A 12,804-nucleotide genomic window follows, 5' to 3' on the forward strand; every position below is an offset into this window, starting at 1 on the left:
GCATTATATATGGCTCCCACGCCTATGTCTGGCACGTCCAGTGTCGAACCTGCAGCCTTTGTCCTCTGTCACTCCTCCCCTAACGATGACTCACCTTTGTCTGCTGTAGTGTGAATGGCCTCTTATTCCTATGCAGTCGAGGAATATATATGGATTTCTGATGATTTCTTTATGCTTTTCTGTCTGTTACGGTTATGGTTCTACTCAAGGAGAATTTATCTTTTGTCTTGTTTTCTTTCTTTGCAACAGCTGGCATTCTGACAGCCTGCAGGTCCACATTCTGGCATCACTGTACGTCTCAAACTGCGCGTTTACCTTTTGAGCACGTGCAGAATACTGAAATACCACGGAACGGTGTGTGTGTTGTCTCTTGGGAAGAGCTGATGGGTGCGGAAGGGCTGTCTCGCTAAGCCCGCGTGCAGTACCTGCAGGGCAAGCCCTTCCTTCTCTGCCATCTAGCTGCAGAGCCTCGCCGCGCTGTTGAATGCCTGGTAATTCAGTTACCTCTTTGGAGGTCGTAAGCAGCGGCATTGGGAATCCTGTTACTATCGAACATCTGAAATCTGAATTGTGGTTTGCTTCAGTAACAGCCCCAAGAATCCCAGGAGAGATGCACCGATTTGCAAATTTTTTTTGTGTTTGACCAGCCGATTCCAATTTTATTTCTAAGAACTATAATTGACAGCATATAGAAACAAAAATCAGCTTCAGTGCAAAATTTTATTTTCATAATAAAAGAAATGGCTAAACTTTACAATTTCTTTCCCCCAACCTGGACTAAGTTACCAGGTCCTCTCTGTGCTCTGTGACTGTAAAGGGGTGCAAATAACGATAAACTCAAAATGAGCTGTTGTGCATCCAACTTTATGCAACATATTTTACTTTACCAAATGGGCAACAGAATTAAATAACAAAACAAATGCCAGTTATATCATTTTCCAGTTTGTTTAAACTTGCCAGATAATACGACATTGACCTTTTTCTCCACAGTTTACAAACCTCAAAATAAAACTGGAATTTACTATACTCTTCCACATAGGTGCAGGTTAATATTAATGCCATCACCGCATGTTATGCACATACAATACTTACATCGCTAGTAAGTTAGATTAAGATCAGCCCTTTTCATACCTTCATACTGTTTGGATGTTATAGCGCAGTGGGTTAAAGTTTCACTGAAATGTTTTTACTCTCATAGGAATAAACCTTGGCTAGCTCTGCATTTTTAATGATCATTCATTCTCAAGATTAAAATGATCATTAACCATATACAAGGTAAAGTTCACCTTCCGACGTTTCACCACGTTTTCTTCTTGGTTCCCTCACAGTTTACTTTAGCTTTACATGTATTACAAATTGCAGTCTTCGTGTCGTCTTCACTCACAATGAAGAACTTGCTTGCTATTGACATTTTATCGTGTGGCTGTGAGCGTGCAGGTGCCTGTGAGGTTGTTGCCTGCACTGCTGTGTGTATGACCTGTGGCGCATGCCTGAAATAGACCGGTTCGGTATTGGAAATACATGAGACTGACCAGCCGGTCTCCGGTCCGGGCCGAGTAAGTTGAACATCGGTCAATTCCGGTCCCTGACCGATCGATCGATGCATCTCTGCATTCAATTATTTTTTTTTCTTTTCCCAACTGGAAAAGTTTTACTTTGCTGTGAAGGTCATGTCATCTAATGTGCTGTTTCCAAGTAAGTGTTTGGTAAATGTTTTTTATTTTTTGTGGGTTTTCACAACATCCTGGAGAGGGACGAAAAGTACTCTTAAGCACTGGAGGACGAGGGGTCTGTTTTGAATTGTTTTATTGACAGATAATTGTCTTTTTAATGGCATTATCTGTGTAATAGGTTTGTGTGAGTTGAGGATGGTCATTTTCAATTACTGATACTGGCAAGCAGCTCAGTGAAAGTGTCTGACAGGCGATTATTGCTTTTCTTGAATTTTACTTGCCTTAGACTGTTATAAACGGGCCGCAATGCATTTTTAAATCATAATTAAATCCAACTCCCTGATCAGTTGTTCTCCAAAGATGTAATGTTATTTATTTTTAGATTATTTTCTTCATGCTTTCATGTTTTTCTACGAGCTAAAAATTTAACTGGCCTGCCCCGTGGTGTGTGTGTGTGTGGGATGCTGGTGTGCTCAATTTTATCATTTTACTTTTAAAAATTGCATTGTTTTTATTGACTGATTGTGATGGTTGCAGTAACGCCGTTGTGATTTGAGAACATGTCTTCTTTGAAATAACTTTTCCTACTTGCCATCATTCATAGATAGATAGATGTAATTTTTTTTTATTGATCCTTAAGGAGGTTTTGGCATCCTGTAGCTCAAACAGAAACAAATACAACAGCACACATAACACAACAATAGAATAAAACTCAGGATTGCAGAGGTACAATGTGTATCTATGGATGCTTTGAAAATGGTCAATATATCCATAGGATAGAATCGACTTTACGCTGCGTGTGTCTTTTGAACAGTTAAAGATAACATAATGGAAAAAGTAGAAGAAAAACACGACACTCAGAGATATTGGTTAGGCAGGTACTTGGGGCAGCATTGGTCATATACTGTTTAAATCCTGTTTAAGTTTTAAAATCAGGCCTGCTGTAACCAGTTGAGCAGGCTGTTGAAGGATATAATATGTGGTCACAGAATACATCACTGAAACGGTGTAAACAGTAATATAGAATTCATTACATGCCATCTATTGCAAATAGCCTTTACTTTAGTTCAGCCTATGTTGTTTAATGTCTTTTTAGGGAAGCGAACAGGGCATGAATGAGCAGGTGAGTCTGAATAAGTGAGTCATATGCACTTTTGTACTGGTCCACTTATTCAGATTCCTCTGCTTTAACAGTCCTAGTGAAAAGTTTAGATCCTATTAAGTAAAGCCAGGCAGCTGCATTCAAACAGCAGAAGCATCAGTATGAGGTTGATTTCCGACGTATAAAATGAAATTGGCTGGTGTGTTCAGCAGATTCATTAATGAGTGTAGTGTGGCAGTCATGGTGGTTGTCAAGGACCTGCGGAGATGTACGATAGTACAGCGCCCGCACACTTCCACCCTGATTATGTTCCCGCCCTTACAGGTGTTGGCTTGTCCCGTCCATTTTTTACTCCTTTCAAATGATGGCTTGTATTTTTATATTTCTGTGTTTTATTTAGCAAATGCAATAAACACACACTCGTCATTTTGTATTAGTGGAAGAACTACCACTTCCCTAAAAAGACATTAAACAACATAGGATGTAAAGACTATGATTTAAAAATAAAAAAATGAATGCTGTAGCAGCCAGCAACTGTCCTAAATTACGTTGGCTAAGTTCTGAACTCTGTTCACGATTCAGGGACTTTCAGTTTTTCTACTTGCTGCCTTGATGGCACCTGTTGGCCCCAGTGCTGGCTTGCCTGCCCCTGGGAGAGGTTGTGGATTATTATGCGTGAATCCTAGCAGGACCGGCCCCCTTTGGCTCCTCCCCCCACCACTGGGAGAGGTTGTGGATTATTATGCGTGAATCCTAGCAGGACCGGCCCCATTTGGCTCCTCCCCCCACCACTTGGAGAGGTTGTGGATTATTATGCGTGAATCCTAGCAGGACTGGCCCCCTTTGGCTCCTCCCCCCTTCTGTAGTGGTACTCGGTGTTTTCGTGGGTGCCCTTGTAACAGGGGTCCATTAAACCAAGGCCACGCGTGTTGACCACCACCACCACCACCACCACCACCACCACCACCAGCAGCTGGGCTGGGCTCCCTGAGCTGCATAGATCACATTTGCTGAGCTGCCCACTCTCATGGGCTCCACACGCCAGCATGTTTCCAGGCTCTGCTGGTCAGATCTGGGTCGCCGAGGAGGAGATGGAGCAGGGAAAGAGCATATGAACAAGCCCTCTGTTTGCTGTGGGAAGTTGTGCTGTTTTTTTCTGGTTTGGGCACTTTCTTATCTTCCTTTTCAGATAGTTTAAAGGGATCAATGCCCTATTTCACCCCCACCCTTTAGCCCTGTAAACAGTCGAGCCGTCCCACAGTACATTTAAGCCCCCTCCCCCCGTGCGTAGACCCCTTTCCTTCCCAGTATATGAAATTCTGCATGCTAACTAGTCATGCACCCATCCAATAATTAGATCGTATCGGCATTCGGGCCAGACCCATTAGACAGATCGGGAATCGGACATATGTGACTGATCCATATCCGATACTTATTTAGTTTTCGGCAGTTGGTAAAAAGAGAGTTCCTACTTCGTGTGAAATCGATTTGTACAATCAATCGCAGGACAGCAATTTCCCATTTTAGATGTTTTTTTGCAGCATTCAAGCTGAACGCTAACACTGCCTGCAGTGAGGTCATGTGCGTACTCTTTGCAGTATGAGGGGCGTAAGAACGTCAGATAAGAAGAGGCTGATTATCTGGAAGTATTTTATGCTTTTAACAATGACTAGTAGCACAGCGATTTGCGATCTTTGATACAAAGCTTTGAGAGGTAGAAACAGCTTTTAGTGGAAAATCCCTCTAAACTGACTGCACGCAATTGTGCAAGACAACCCGAATAATATGGAAAAAAAGCCGTGGATGACTTGGGAGTCGCAAACCTGGGCTGTTTCACACACTCACTGCGGCTTGTGATGTGTAAGTGACGCTGTTACCAGTGGGAGAAAAATTGTGGGGCGTTTTAAGCATTTGCTATTTGTGTGTCCACGCTTGGAAGATATTCAAATTGAACTGCAACTGCATCATAAACACGTAAAACAAAATGCATAAACAAGGTGGAACAGTATCTTATGTTTGTAGTGGCCTAATTAAATCTTTTTTGGGTATTTTTACATTTGTATTTACTAGTGTTTTTAAAAATATTTCCGTTCATTATATTAAAATATTAAAGTAAAAAGAACTCGTCCATCAGAATCTGTGTCTGTATCGGCAGATGTGTATTGGAGTCGGAGATGTGTATCGGATCAAAACTGGAATAACGTGGATCGGCCCTCCCTAGTGCTAATGATGTCCTATGACTTATTTTTCATCCCCTTAAAGTGAAAATTAGTTTTTAAAATGTGGCATTAGCCATTAGAACCTGACATCCATGGTGCCCCCGGCCTCTCAGGAGATCTTTGAGCTCTTGATCTTAAATGGTCATAACTGCACATGATGCAAATGTTGTTTTTATCTGGTGAATAATCTCTCTTTGTCTCTTTAGGATATAGAGGCAATAAGCATGAATGTCCACTCATTATAGTAGCTTATGAACTCGTTTTGAATGAACAGGCTGCCTGTATTGGGTAATGGGATTCATTACACAGAATTAGATTTGGAGATTTTGGGATGTGTACTTTTCAGTTAAACTGATAGCAGGTACTTCATGTTTAAATTATAACAATGAAAGTGAAGTCAGAGGCTATTGTTAATGTTATTCTACCCCATAGTGCCCTGGGGGGGAATGAAAATTATTAATTACTTTTGTTCCTGCCCGTATTTCTTATTGATATTCCACTGCTCTGTCACAAGAACCCTGAAAATGCCTTTGATGTCAGTCTTGGGGGGGGCAGGGGGGGAGAATGATTTTTGATTCTTTGTTACTGTAACGTGCCCCCCCAGAAGCTGCCATTCCAGAGGTCTGTAATACGTTTAGCCTGGAGGCCCTCTGCTGGAGGTCTGCTTTTTCCGATGCGATGGAGGGAAACGAGTTCTCACTGAGTATCGGGGGGGGGGGTCTCGTCCTGAGGTCAGGGCTGGTCAGTGATGGAGGAGGTAGCCCCCCCCCCCCTCCCATTGCCAGCTGGAGGCCAGGGCCCTGTATGGGTTAGCGGGTTGAGCTACCGTTCCTGCAATCCAGGCTCAAAGCGGCGACCTTCCAGCTGCATGTCCGTGGGCCCTTGAGCAAGGCCCTTAAGCCCCTGCTTCTGGGATGCCGCACGCTGGCTAACCCTCTGCCGTCACCCCCAAGCTTCGCTCTCAACTGCATATGTGTCCCTGTGTCTCATGGAGAGAAACATTGTGTAGGCGAAGATGAAACTTCTCCACTGGGATTTCCCACCTGGAATCGCTGTTCTCTTCCCCTTCTAATGGCCGAGAGGGCCTGCACCTCCAGCCGGAGAGCCGCTGTCTCCTTGCCGGTTCCGCTTCTCACAGCACTGTGTGTCCTCTATGTGAGCATGACTGTGGCAGATTCACGTAGCGTAGCTCCATCTTTAGCTGAGCAGAAGTAATAATCATCCGTCGTTGGTCAACATGGGCTGAGCAGGCTGGCCAGCCGTCCGCCGTTTGGAGTAGGTGCCGCCATGGGCTGAGCAGGCCGGCCAGCCGTCCGCCGTTTGGAGTAGGTGCCGCCATGGGCTGAGCAGGCCGGCCAGCCGTCCGCCGTTTGGAGTAGGTGCCGCCATGGGCTGAGCAGGCCGGCCAGCCGTCCGCCGTTTGGAGTAGGTGCCGCCATGGGCTGAGCAGGCCGGCCAGCCGTCCGCCGTTTGGAGTAGGTGCCGCCATGGGCTGAGCAGGCCGGCCAGCCGTCCGCCGTTTGGAGTAGGTGCCGCCATGGGCTGAGCAGGCCGGCCAGCCGTCTGCCGTGCGGAGTAGGTGCCGCCATGGGCTGAGCAGGCCGGCCGTCCGTCCGCCGTGCGGAGTAGGCGCCGCCATGGGCTGAGCAGGCCGGCCGTCCGTCCGCCGTGCGGAGTAGGCGCCGCCATGGGCTGAGCAGGCCGGTCGTCCGTCCGCCGTGCGGAGTAGGCGCCGCCATGGGCTGAGCAGGCCGGCCGTCCGTCCGCCGTGCGGAGTAGGCGCCGAGCCGGCTGGCTCTAGGGGAAAAACTTATTATGCAGTGGAAATGACTCGTTTTTTCAAGGTATTAAAGTGGCTGGAGGGAGGCAGCTTTGGGCCACCTAGGTTACCCTTTGGCCCGGCAGCCTTGCACAGCTGCCCAGCGCACCAGCACAGTGTGACTTCCTCAGTAGCCGGAGGGCGCTGTGACAGCATCTCTGTTTGCCTGCTTTCTTCTTATTCTTTATGTACTTCAGATGGTGTCATTCATGTCTCCCGCCTTGGATAACAAACCTTTTCTTTTCATCAATAATTCATGTTTAGTTCCGACATTACGGAGCAAAGAATTTATTACGTGGTCAAAAATTTAATAGAGAGCAGTAGTTTTTAAATGGTGTTTAAACAGTGCCTTTGTATGATCTGGTCGAGCTACCTAATAACTTAGTCTTACAACTTAATGCACAGTCTACTCACTTTGGTGCTCAGCTATTTAGAGGTAGTTCTAAGTGCCGCCCCCCGCAAATGTTTAATTTATGAAAGGCAGGGACTTTTTAAGATCAAGTAGATGTGGGGTTTTGTTGGTTGTTCTGGACAGAATCCATATCTGATGTTGGTTCTTGGTCTTTCACCTCACACGTGTAACCACTGCACACGAATCTCAAAGCAAAATGAATTTCTCTTTACCATATATGGCTCCATACGGGCATAGGCTGATTCGCAAAACCTACCTCTGCTAGCTTGGGACTGTTAGTAAGTTTTAATGTAGGAAGCATCACTTCCTGGCTTTTTCTCCTGCTAGAAGCTTTTTTTTTCTCTTCAAATCATAAATGTTTAAAGACATAGTACGGGCGGTTTATCAGTGGGTTTTCTGCCTAAGACCGCATTAAGGTGCAGGAATTCATCAGCCAGTTGAAAGAGATGTCAAGTCCTGTTCCTTATACAGACACATCAGAAAGCTGCTCTGAGCCGGCCTCCACTCCTACGGTGACCAAAGGGCGTTTTCCATGACTTCCACAACTCCTGCAATGTAAAGGCTGCTCTGAAAATAAAAAATGCGGAAGTTTTTCTGCGTCCGAATTAAAAACATAAGACCGTGTCTAGACCTAGTTGACTCACCGGCTGCTTGTGGTTTTGCGTGTGACTGGGGCGTCATGGTGCCGCCATGGTGCTCTCAGCCGGGGGAGGGCTTCATGCCGCTGAATAGGTCCCGTGCATGTAGGCTGGCCCCGGCCCCCGGCCCAGCATCCCCTGAGCTTCCTCTTCGGTGTCTCTGCCTCGCTACCCGGTTCCCTGAGCAGAAGGATGGTGGTGCCTCCACAGCCGTGATTGCCGAAGCTGTTTCTGGGGCCTTTTTGACACCGAGTCCCCAAGTCCCGACAGAGAGCTTGTTGTTTTGTACGTCCTTAAATGGAATAAACAAAACTGTAATCACAGCTAGCTTGCCTTCTAACCCCCCCCCTTCTTTCTTTTTAGCCTTAGAGTGTTATTGCCCACACTGCAGTAACTCTACATGCTCTACGGACGGTGTGTGCCTCATCACCATCTTGAAGTCTGGGAACAAGATCACCGTGGGGGAGAAGCTTTGCGTCGCTAACAAAGACCTGATTCCCCAGGAGCGACCGTTCATCTGTGCCGACTCCATCAAAGGGGACACTAGAGTCCACCCCAAATGCTGCTACACCCACATGTGCAACAAGGACTACGAACTAAATATGACAGGTGAGCCCCGTAGCCCCTCCATCGGGCCATGCTTGGCTGAGACTGCCTGGCTTCTTTAGGTAAGACCACAAGCGTCAGTCCCTGAGAGCGCGGCCTGTTTATTTACATTGTGCCTGATGAGGGCTGGATTCAGCCTGCTGTGGTGGACAGCCTTATGGGTAATATTTGTGTCTTCAACCTCAGTGCTGGAGCAGACTGAAGACCAGGGGCCAGTTGCACAAAACACATTAAGTTGTCCCCTTAAGTATTAAGACACTTAAGGTTTAGTTTTTCCTTAGCTAAGGGATTTACAACATTGAAAGATGCTTTACAGCAGTAAAATTGTCCCGTTTCCATGGAGACCTTACATATTCTTGCACTCGTGACTGCTTGTGATTTCTGTTATCGCCTCTCAAAGTTACTCACAAAGTAAAAGAAATGGGAGAAAAGAAGACAAGGAAGCCACATTGGTCAGAGGAGGAAAAGATTATACTTTTGCAGGAATACAGTAAAGGAAAGAACATACTAAACAGTAAATTTTATCCGTAAATAACAGCGAACAGAAAACGACGATTGTGGAAGGAAATTGCAATGAAAATTAATTCAAGAAGTTTGGTGAAAAGGTCCATCCAAGAGGCCCAAAAAATACAGCTTATCTGTTCTGGCCAAAAAAGAGATTCTAATTACAGGAGAGAATGCGACAGAACTGGTAAGAGAACTCTTACCAGAACTCTTACCAGTTGACGTTAACTTACAACTATAGGTTAAATGACTAAAGGACTTGAAGGAACTGTTAATGTTAGTCTGTGTTGCTAACAGTGAAATAGATCTCTCTACAGAAGTTACTCATCTTTCAATAAGTATTATTACACATTAAAGTATTTAAGGTATAGAAGTATTTAAGGTATATAAGGAGGAGACTTAAGGGTGTTAAGGGAGACCTTAACTTGGACTTTAAGGAAGTCTTGACTTAAGGTGTTTTGTGCAAGCGGCCCCTGGTCCTTAACGCAAATCTGGCTTCTTTAACTGCTGTATTCTGTGGCCGAATGCTGCCCCATACTGAGTGGGAATCGCACTGAAGACTCTGTGCGAGTTTTGGCTGTACTGAGCTCTGGGCACAGGTGCTTAGGTTACTAGGCTAATTAGCAATTTGAACTGCTTGTTAAGCGAGATCCTCTGCTTCTCACATAGTTGGCATGCCACAGGGTGTGACTGCTTAGCACTATATCTACATAGTGCTTAGGGGAGCTTGTGGGCCATTCTTTCTAGTGAAATTATTGTTATATATTTTTAAATATGATTTTTAAAGTACATTATGACATGACCAGCTCAAAAGTGCTTTTCTGAGCGGAGGTGTGCATGGCCCTGCGATCAGACTCTATAAGCATGCCTGCCAGACCGCCAGCGGGCGCCCAGTGCAGCGTAGTGAGAGGAACTGTCCTGCAGGCTGAGCTCTGAATGGGGCGTCTGTGCCGGAGGCAGTGCAAACGTGTTGTCAGTGACAGGCGGCTTTGTTCGGCACAGCGGGACGCCCACTGCTGCGGTGCTGTGTTCTTGTACAGCAGACACTAATACGCCGTGCGTCAGGAGGGTAGCGGCCGTTTTCGCCTGCCTGTCGGGACGGCCGCCGCTCCACCTGTCTGTACCGCGCGTCTTTCCGCCCCTGAGCGCGTGTGCCTGCCACCTCCTACCTCTGGAACCCGGGTTCGAGTCTCTGCCCGGGTTCCATGTGTGTGCAGTTTGCATGTCCTCCCCATGTCATCGTGGAGTTTCTTCCTGGTACTGGGGTGCCCTCCCCCCCCCACAGTCCAAAAACATGCTGAGGTTAACTGGAGTTACCAAATTGCCTGTAGGTGTGGGTGTGAGAGTGACTGGTGTGTGAGTATGCCCTGCGATGGGCTGGTGTCCCATAGGGTCCGGACCCCCTGCGACCCTGAATAGAACAGGTAGTTTCAGGAAAAGGATGGATGGGCGGAGATTTGTATAACAGCTGTCTGGGTGTGTCTGTGTGTCTGGTTCATTTGCTTTAGCCGCTCTCCGATTCAGCAGCTATTTAAATGCCTCTTTTAGGGTCCTTAGCATCACATTCTATGTACTGGCTTTAGGAGAAAAAAAATAGGTGAAAAAGTAAACAAATAAATTATTTAGGTTAAAAATAATTCCTTTAAAAGAGAGAAAGAAAATTCTGTGTATGGTGTTTATGATTTTTAGCAAATATAACGGTATAAATGCCTACCTGTGGGTGGGAGATTGTTTCACTCACTGCTATGCTTTCCTGTCTTTTCATGGCCAGATGCCCCCCCTCGAGCCTCCCCCCTGGGTCCCGTGGGACTGGCGGCAGTAATTGCGGGACCTGTCTGTGTGCTTTGCTTCGTGCTGGTCCTGGTCTTCTACATCTGCCACAGCCGCTCCGTCATCCACCAGCGCGTGCCCAATGAGGAAGACCCGTCCATGGACCACCCCTTCCTGGCTGATGGCACCACTCTCAAAGACCTCATCTACGACATGACCACGTCCGGCTCTGGCTCTGGTGTGTCTCTCCTGGGCTCGGAGGTCTCCACATCACCAACGTTCCCTCTCATGGCTTACATTGGCTTTCGACATGTGTGCCGTTAGAGAACTTGCACCTCTCCTGCAAGTTTGCAGTCAGCTTTTGTGTTGCGGGCCTATCTATGAGGAGTCGGCTGAGCTTTGGTTGCGTGGGGATCACGTGACCTCGTGCCATGTGACATGGGAGTAACACATGATTATCTTCCTGCAGGCTTACCCCTCTTGGTGCAGAGAACCATCGCAAGAACCATCATCCTGCAGGAGAGCATCGGCAAGGGTAGGTTTGGGGAGGTGTGGCGCGGCCGCTGGCGGGGGGAGGAGGTGGCCGTTAAGATCTTCTCCTCGCGAGAGGAGCGCTCCTGGTTCCGGGAGGCCGAGATCTACCAGACCGTCATGCTGCGGCACGAGAACATCCTGGGCTTCATCGCCGCTGACAACAAAGGTGAGAGCCCCACGCGTAGCCTGGCTGCCGTGATGACATCATCCATGCTCTGCTGCTTACGGATGCTAGCAGCTTGCTGCCTCCCAGAGCCTCAACCAACCCCCCGTGTGCTTGAACCCCCAGATAACGGCACGTGGACCCAGCTGTGGCTGGTCTCTGACTACCATGAGCATGGCTCCCTGTTTGACTACCTGAACCGGTACACAGTCACTGTGGAGGGCATGATCAAACTGTCCCTGTCCACCGCCAGTGGTCTGGCCCACCTGCACATGGAGATTGTGGGGACGCAAGGTGAGGGGGCCGGAGTGACCCCACCGCCATGCACAGGCTAGCTGACACACACACACCGCGTGCGCATCACACACACACACACACACACACACACCGCGTGCGCATCACACACACACACACACACACACACACACACACACACACACCGCGTGCGCATCACACACACACACACACACACACACACACACACACACACACACACCGCGTGCGCATCACACACACACACACACACACACACCGCGTGCGCATCACACACACACACACACACCGCGTGCGCATCACACACACACACACACACACCGCGTGCGCATCACACACACACACACACCGCGTGCGCATCTCTCTCTCATACACACACACACACACACACACACCGCGTGCACGTCTCTCTCACACACACACACACATATGCAGAGGTGCCTCATTAATTAATCGCAGGCTTCCTCCCAGGCTGCACTGACCCTGCGTGCTCAGGTCTGAGATTGAGGCCAGTGTTCAGGCCAGTGTTCAGGCCAGTGTTCAGTGCCTCTAGCCCACTCTTCATCATGGACATTTTGAGTCTTTAAGTATTACTGCTGTCTTCCAGTTGCCCTCCAACACAGAGAGCTTTACAAGAATGATGCAGCATGATTTCTTTATTTTCTTGGCTTACCAATTCACACCCTGCCCTTGCACTGTGTCCTCTCCATGCAGGGAAACCCGCCATCGCTCACCGTGATCTGAAATCCAAGAACATCCTGGTGAAGAAGAACGGCACGTGCTGTATCGCGGACCTGGGCCTGGCAGTGAGGCATGACTCTGCCACAGACACCATCGACATCGCGCCCAACCACCGGGTGGGCACCAAGAGGTAAGGGGAGCGGGTGAAAGCGGCCATCGCTCTGGTCCCGCCCCACGCCTCCCGTTTCCACATCTCCGCTCTGTCATGTGACCTTGCTGTTTACACCCTTAATCCCGCGCTGTTGACTCGTCTCCGGCTGCTTGTCCCGGTCACAGCAGTCCGATATGCAGCATTGATTTGATCGAACTTTTGCGCTCTGTACACAATGAAGGTCTTTGCACAACAATGG

The 12,804-nt window shown here is 47.9% G+C and overlaps 1 protein-coding gene across 2 annotated transcripts in view; it reads left to right on the forward strand.

Annotated features, from left to right (window-relative positions):
• LOC125723978 (TGF-beta receptor type-1-like) overlaps positions 1-12,804 on the forward strand; it is a 36,031-nt gene that overhangs the window by 14,037 nt on the left and 9,190 nt on the right. The window contains exons 2-6 of one of the 2 annotated variants that reach the window (XM_049000796.1): positions 8,227-8,472; positions 10,745-10,981; positions 11,213-11,443; positions 11,567-11,734; positions 12,428-12,584. In XM_049000796.1, coding sequence (XP_048856753.1) covers positions 8,227-8,472; positions 10,745-10,981; positions 11,213-11,443; positions 11,567-11,734; positions 12,428-12,584 — 1,039 coding nt within the window. Of the gene's footprint in view, positions 1-8,226; positions 8,473-10,744; positions 10,982-11,212; positions 11,735-12,427; positions 12,585-12,804 lie in introns of both variants that reach the window. The other variant, XM_049000795.1, reaches the window with a different exon arrangement.

Source organism: Brienomyrus brachyistius, unplaced genomic scaffold (genome assembly GCF_023856365.1).
Source record: "Brienomyrus brachyistius isolate T26 unplaced genomic scaffold, BBRACH_0.4 scaffold53, whole genome shotgun sequence".
Taxonomy (NCBI): Eukaryota; Metazoa; Chordata; class Actinopteri; order Osteoglossiformes; family Mormyridae; genus Brienomyrus; species Brienomyrus brachyistius.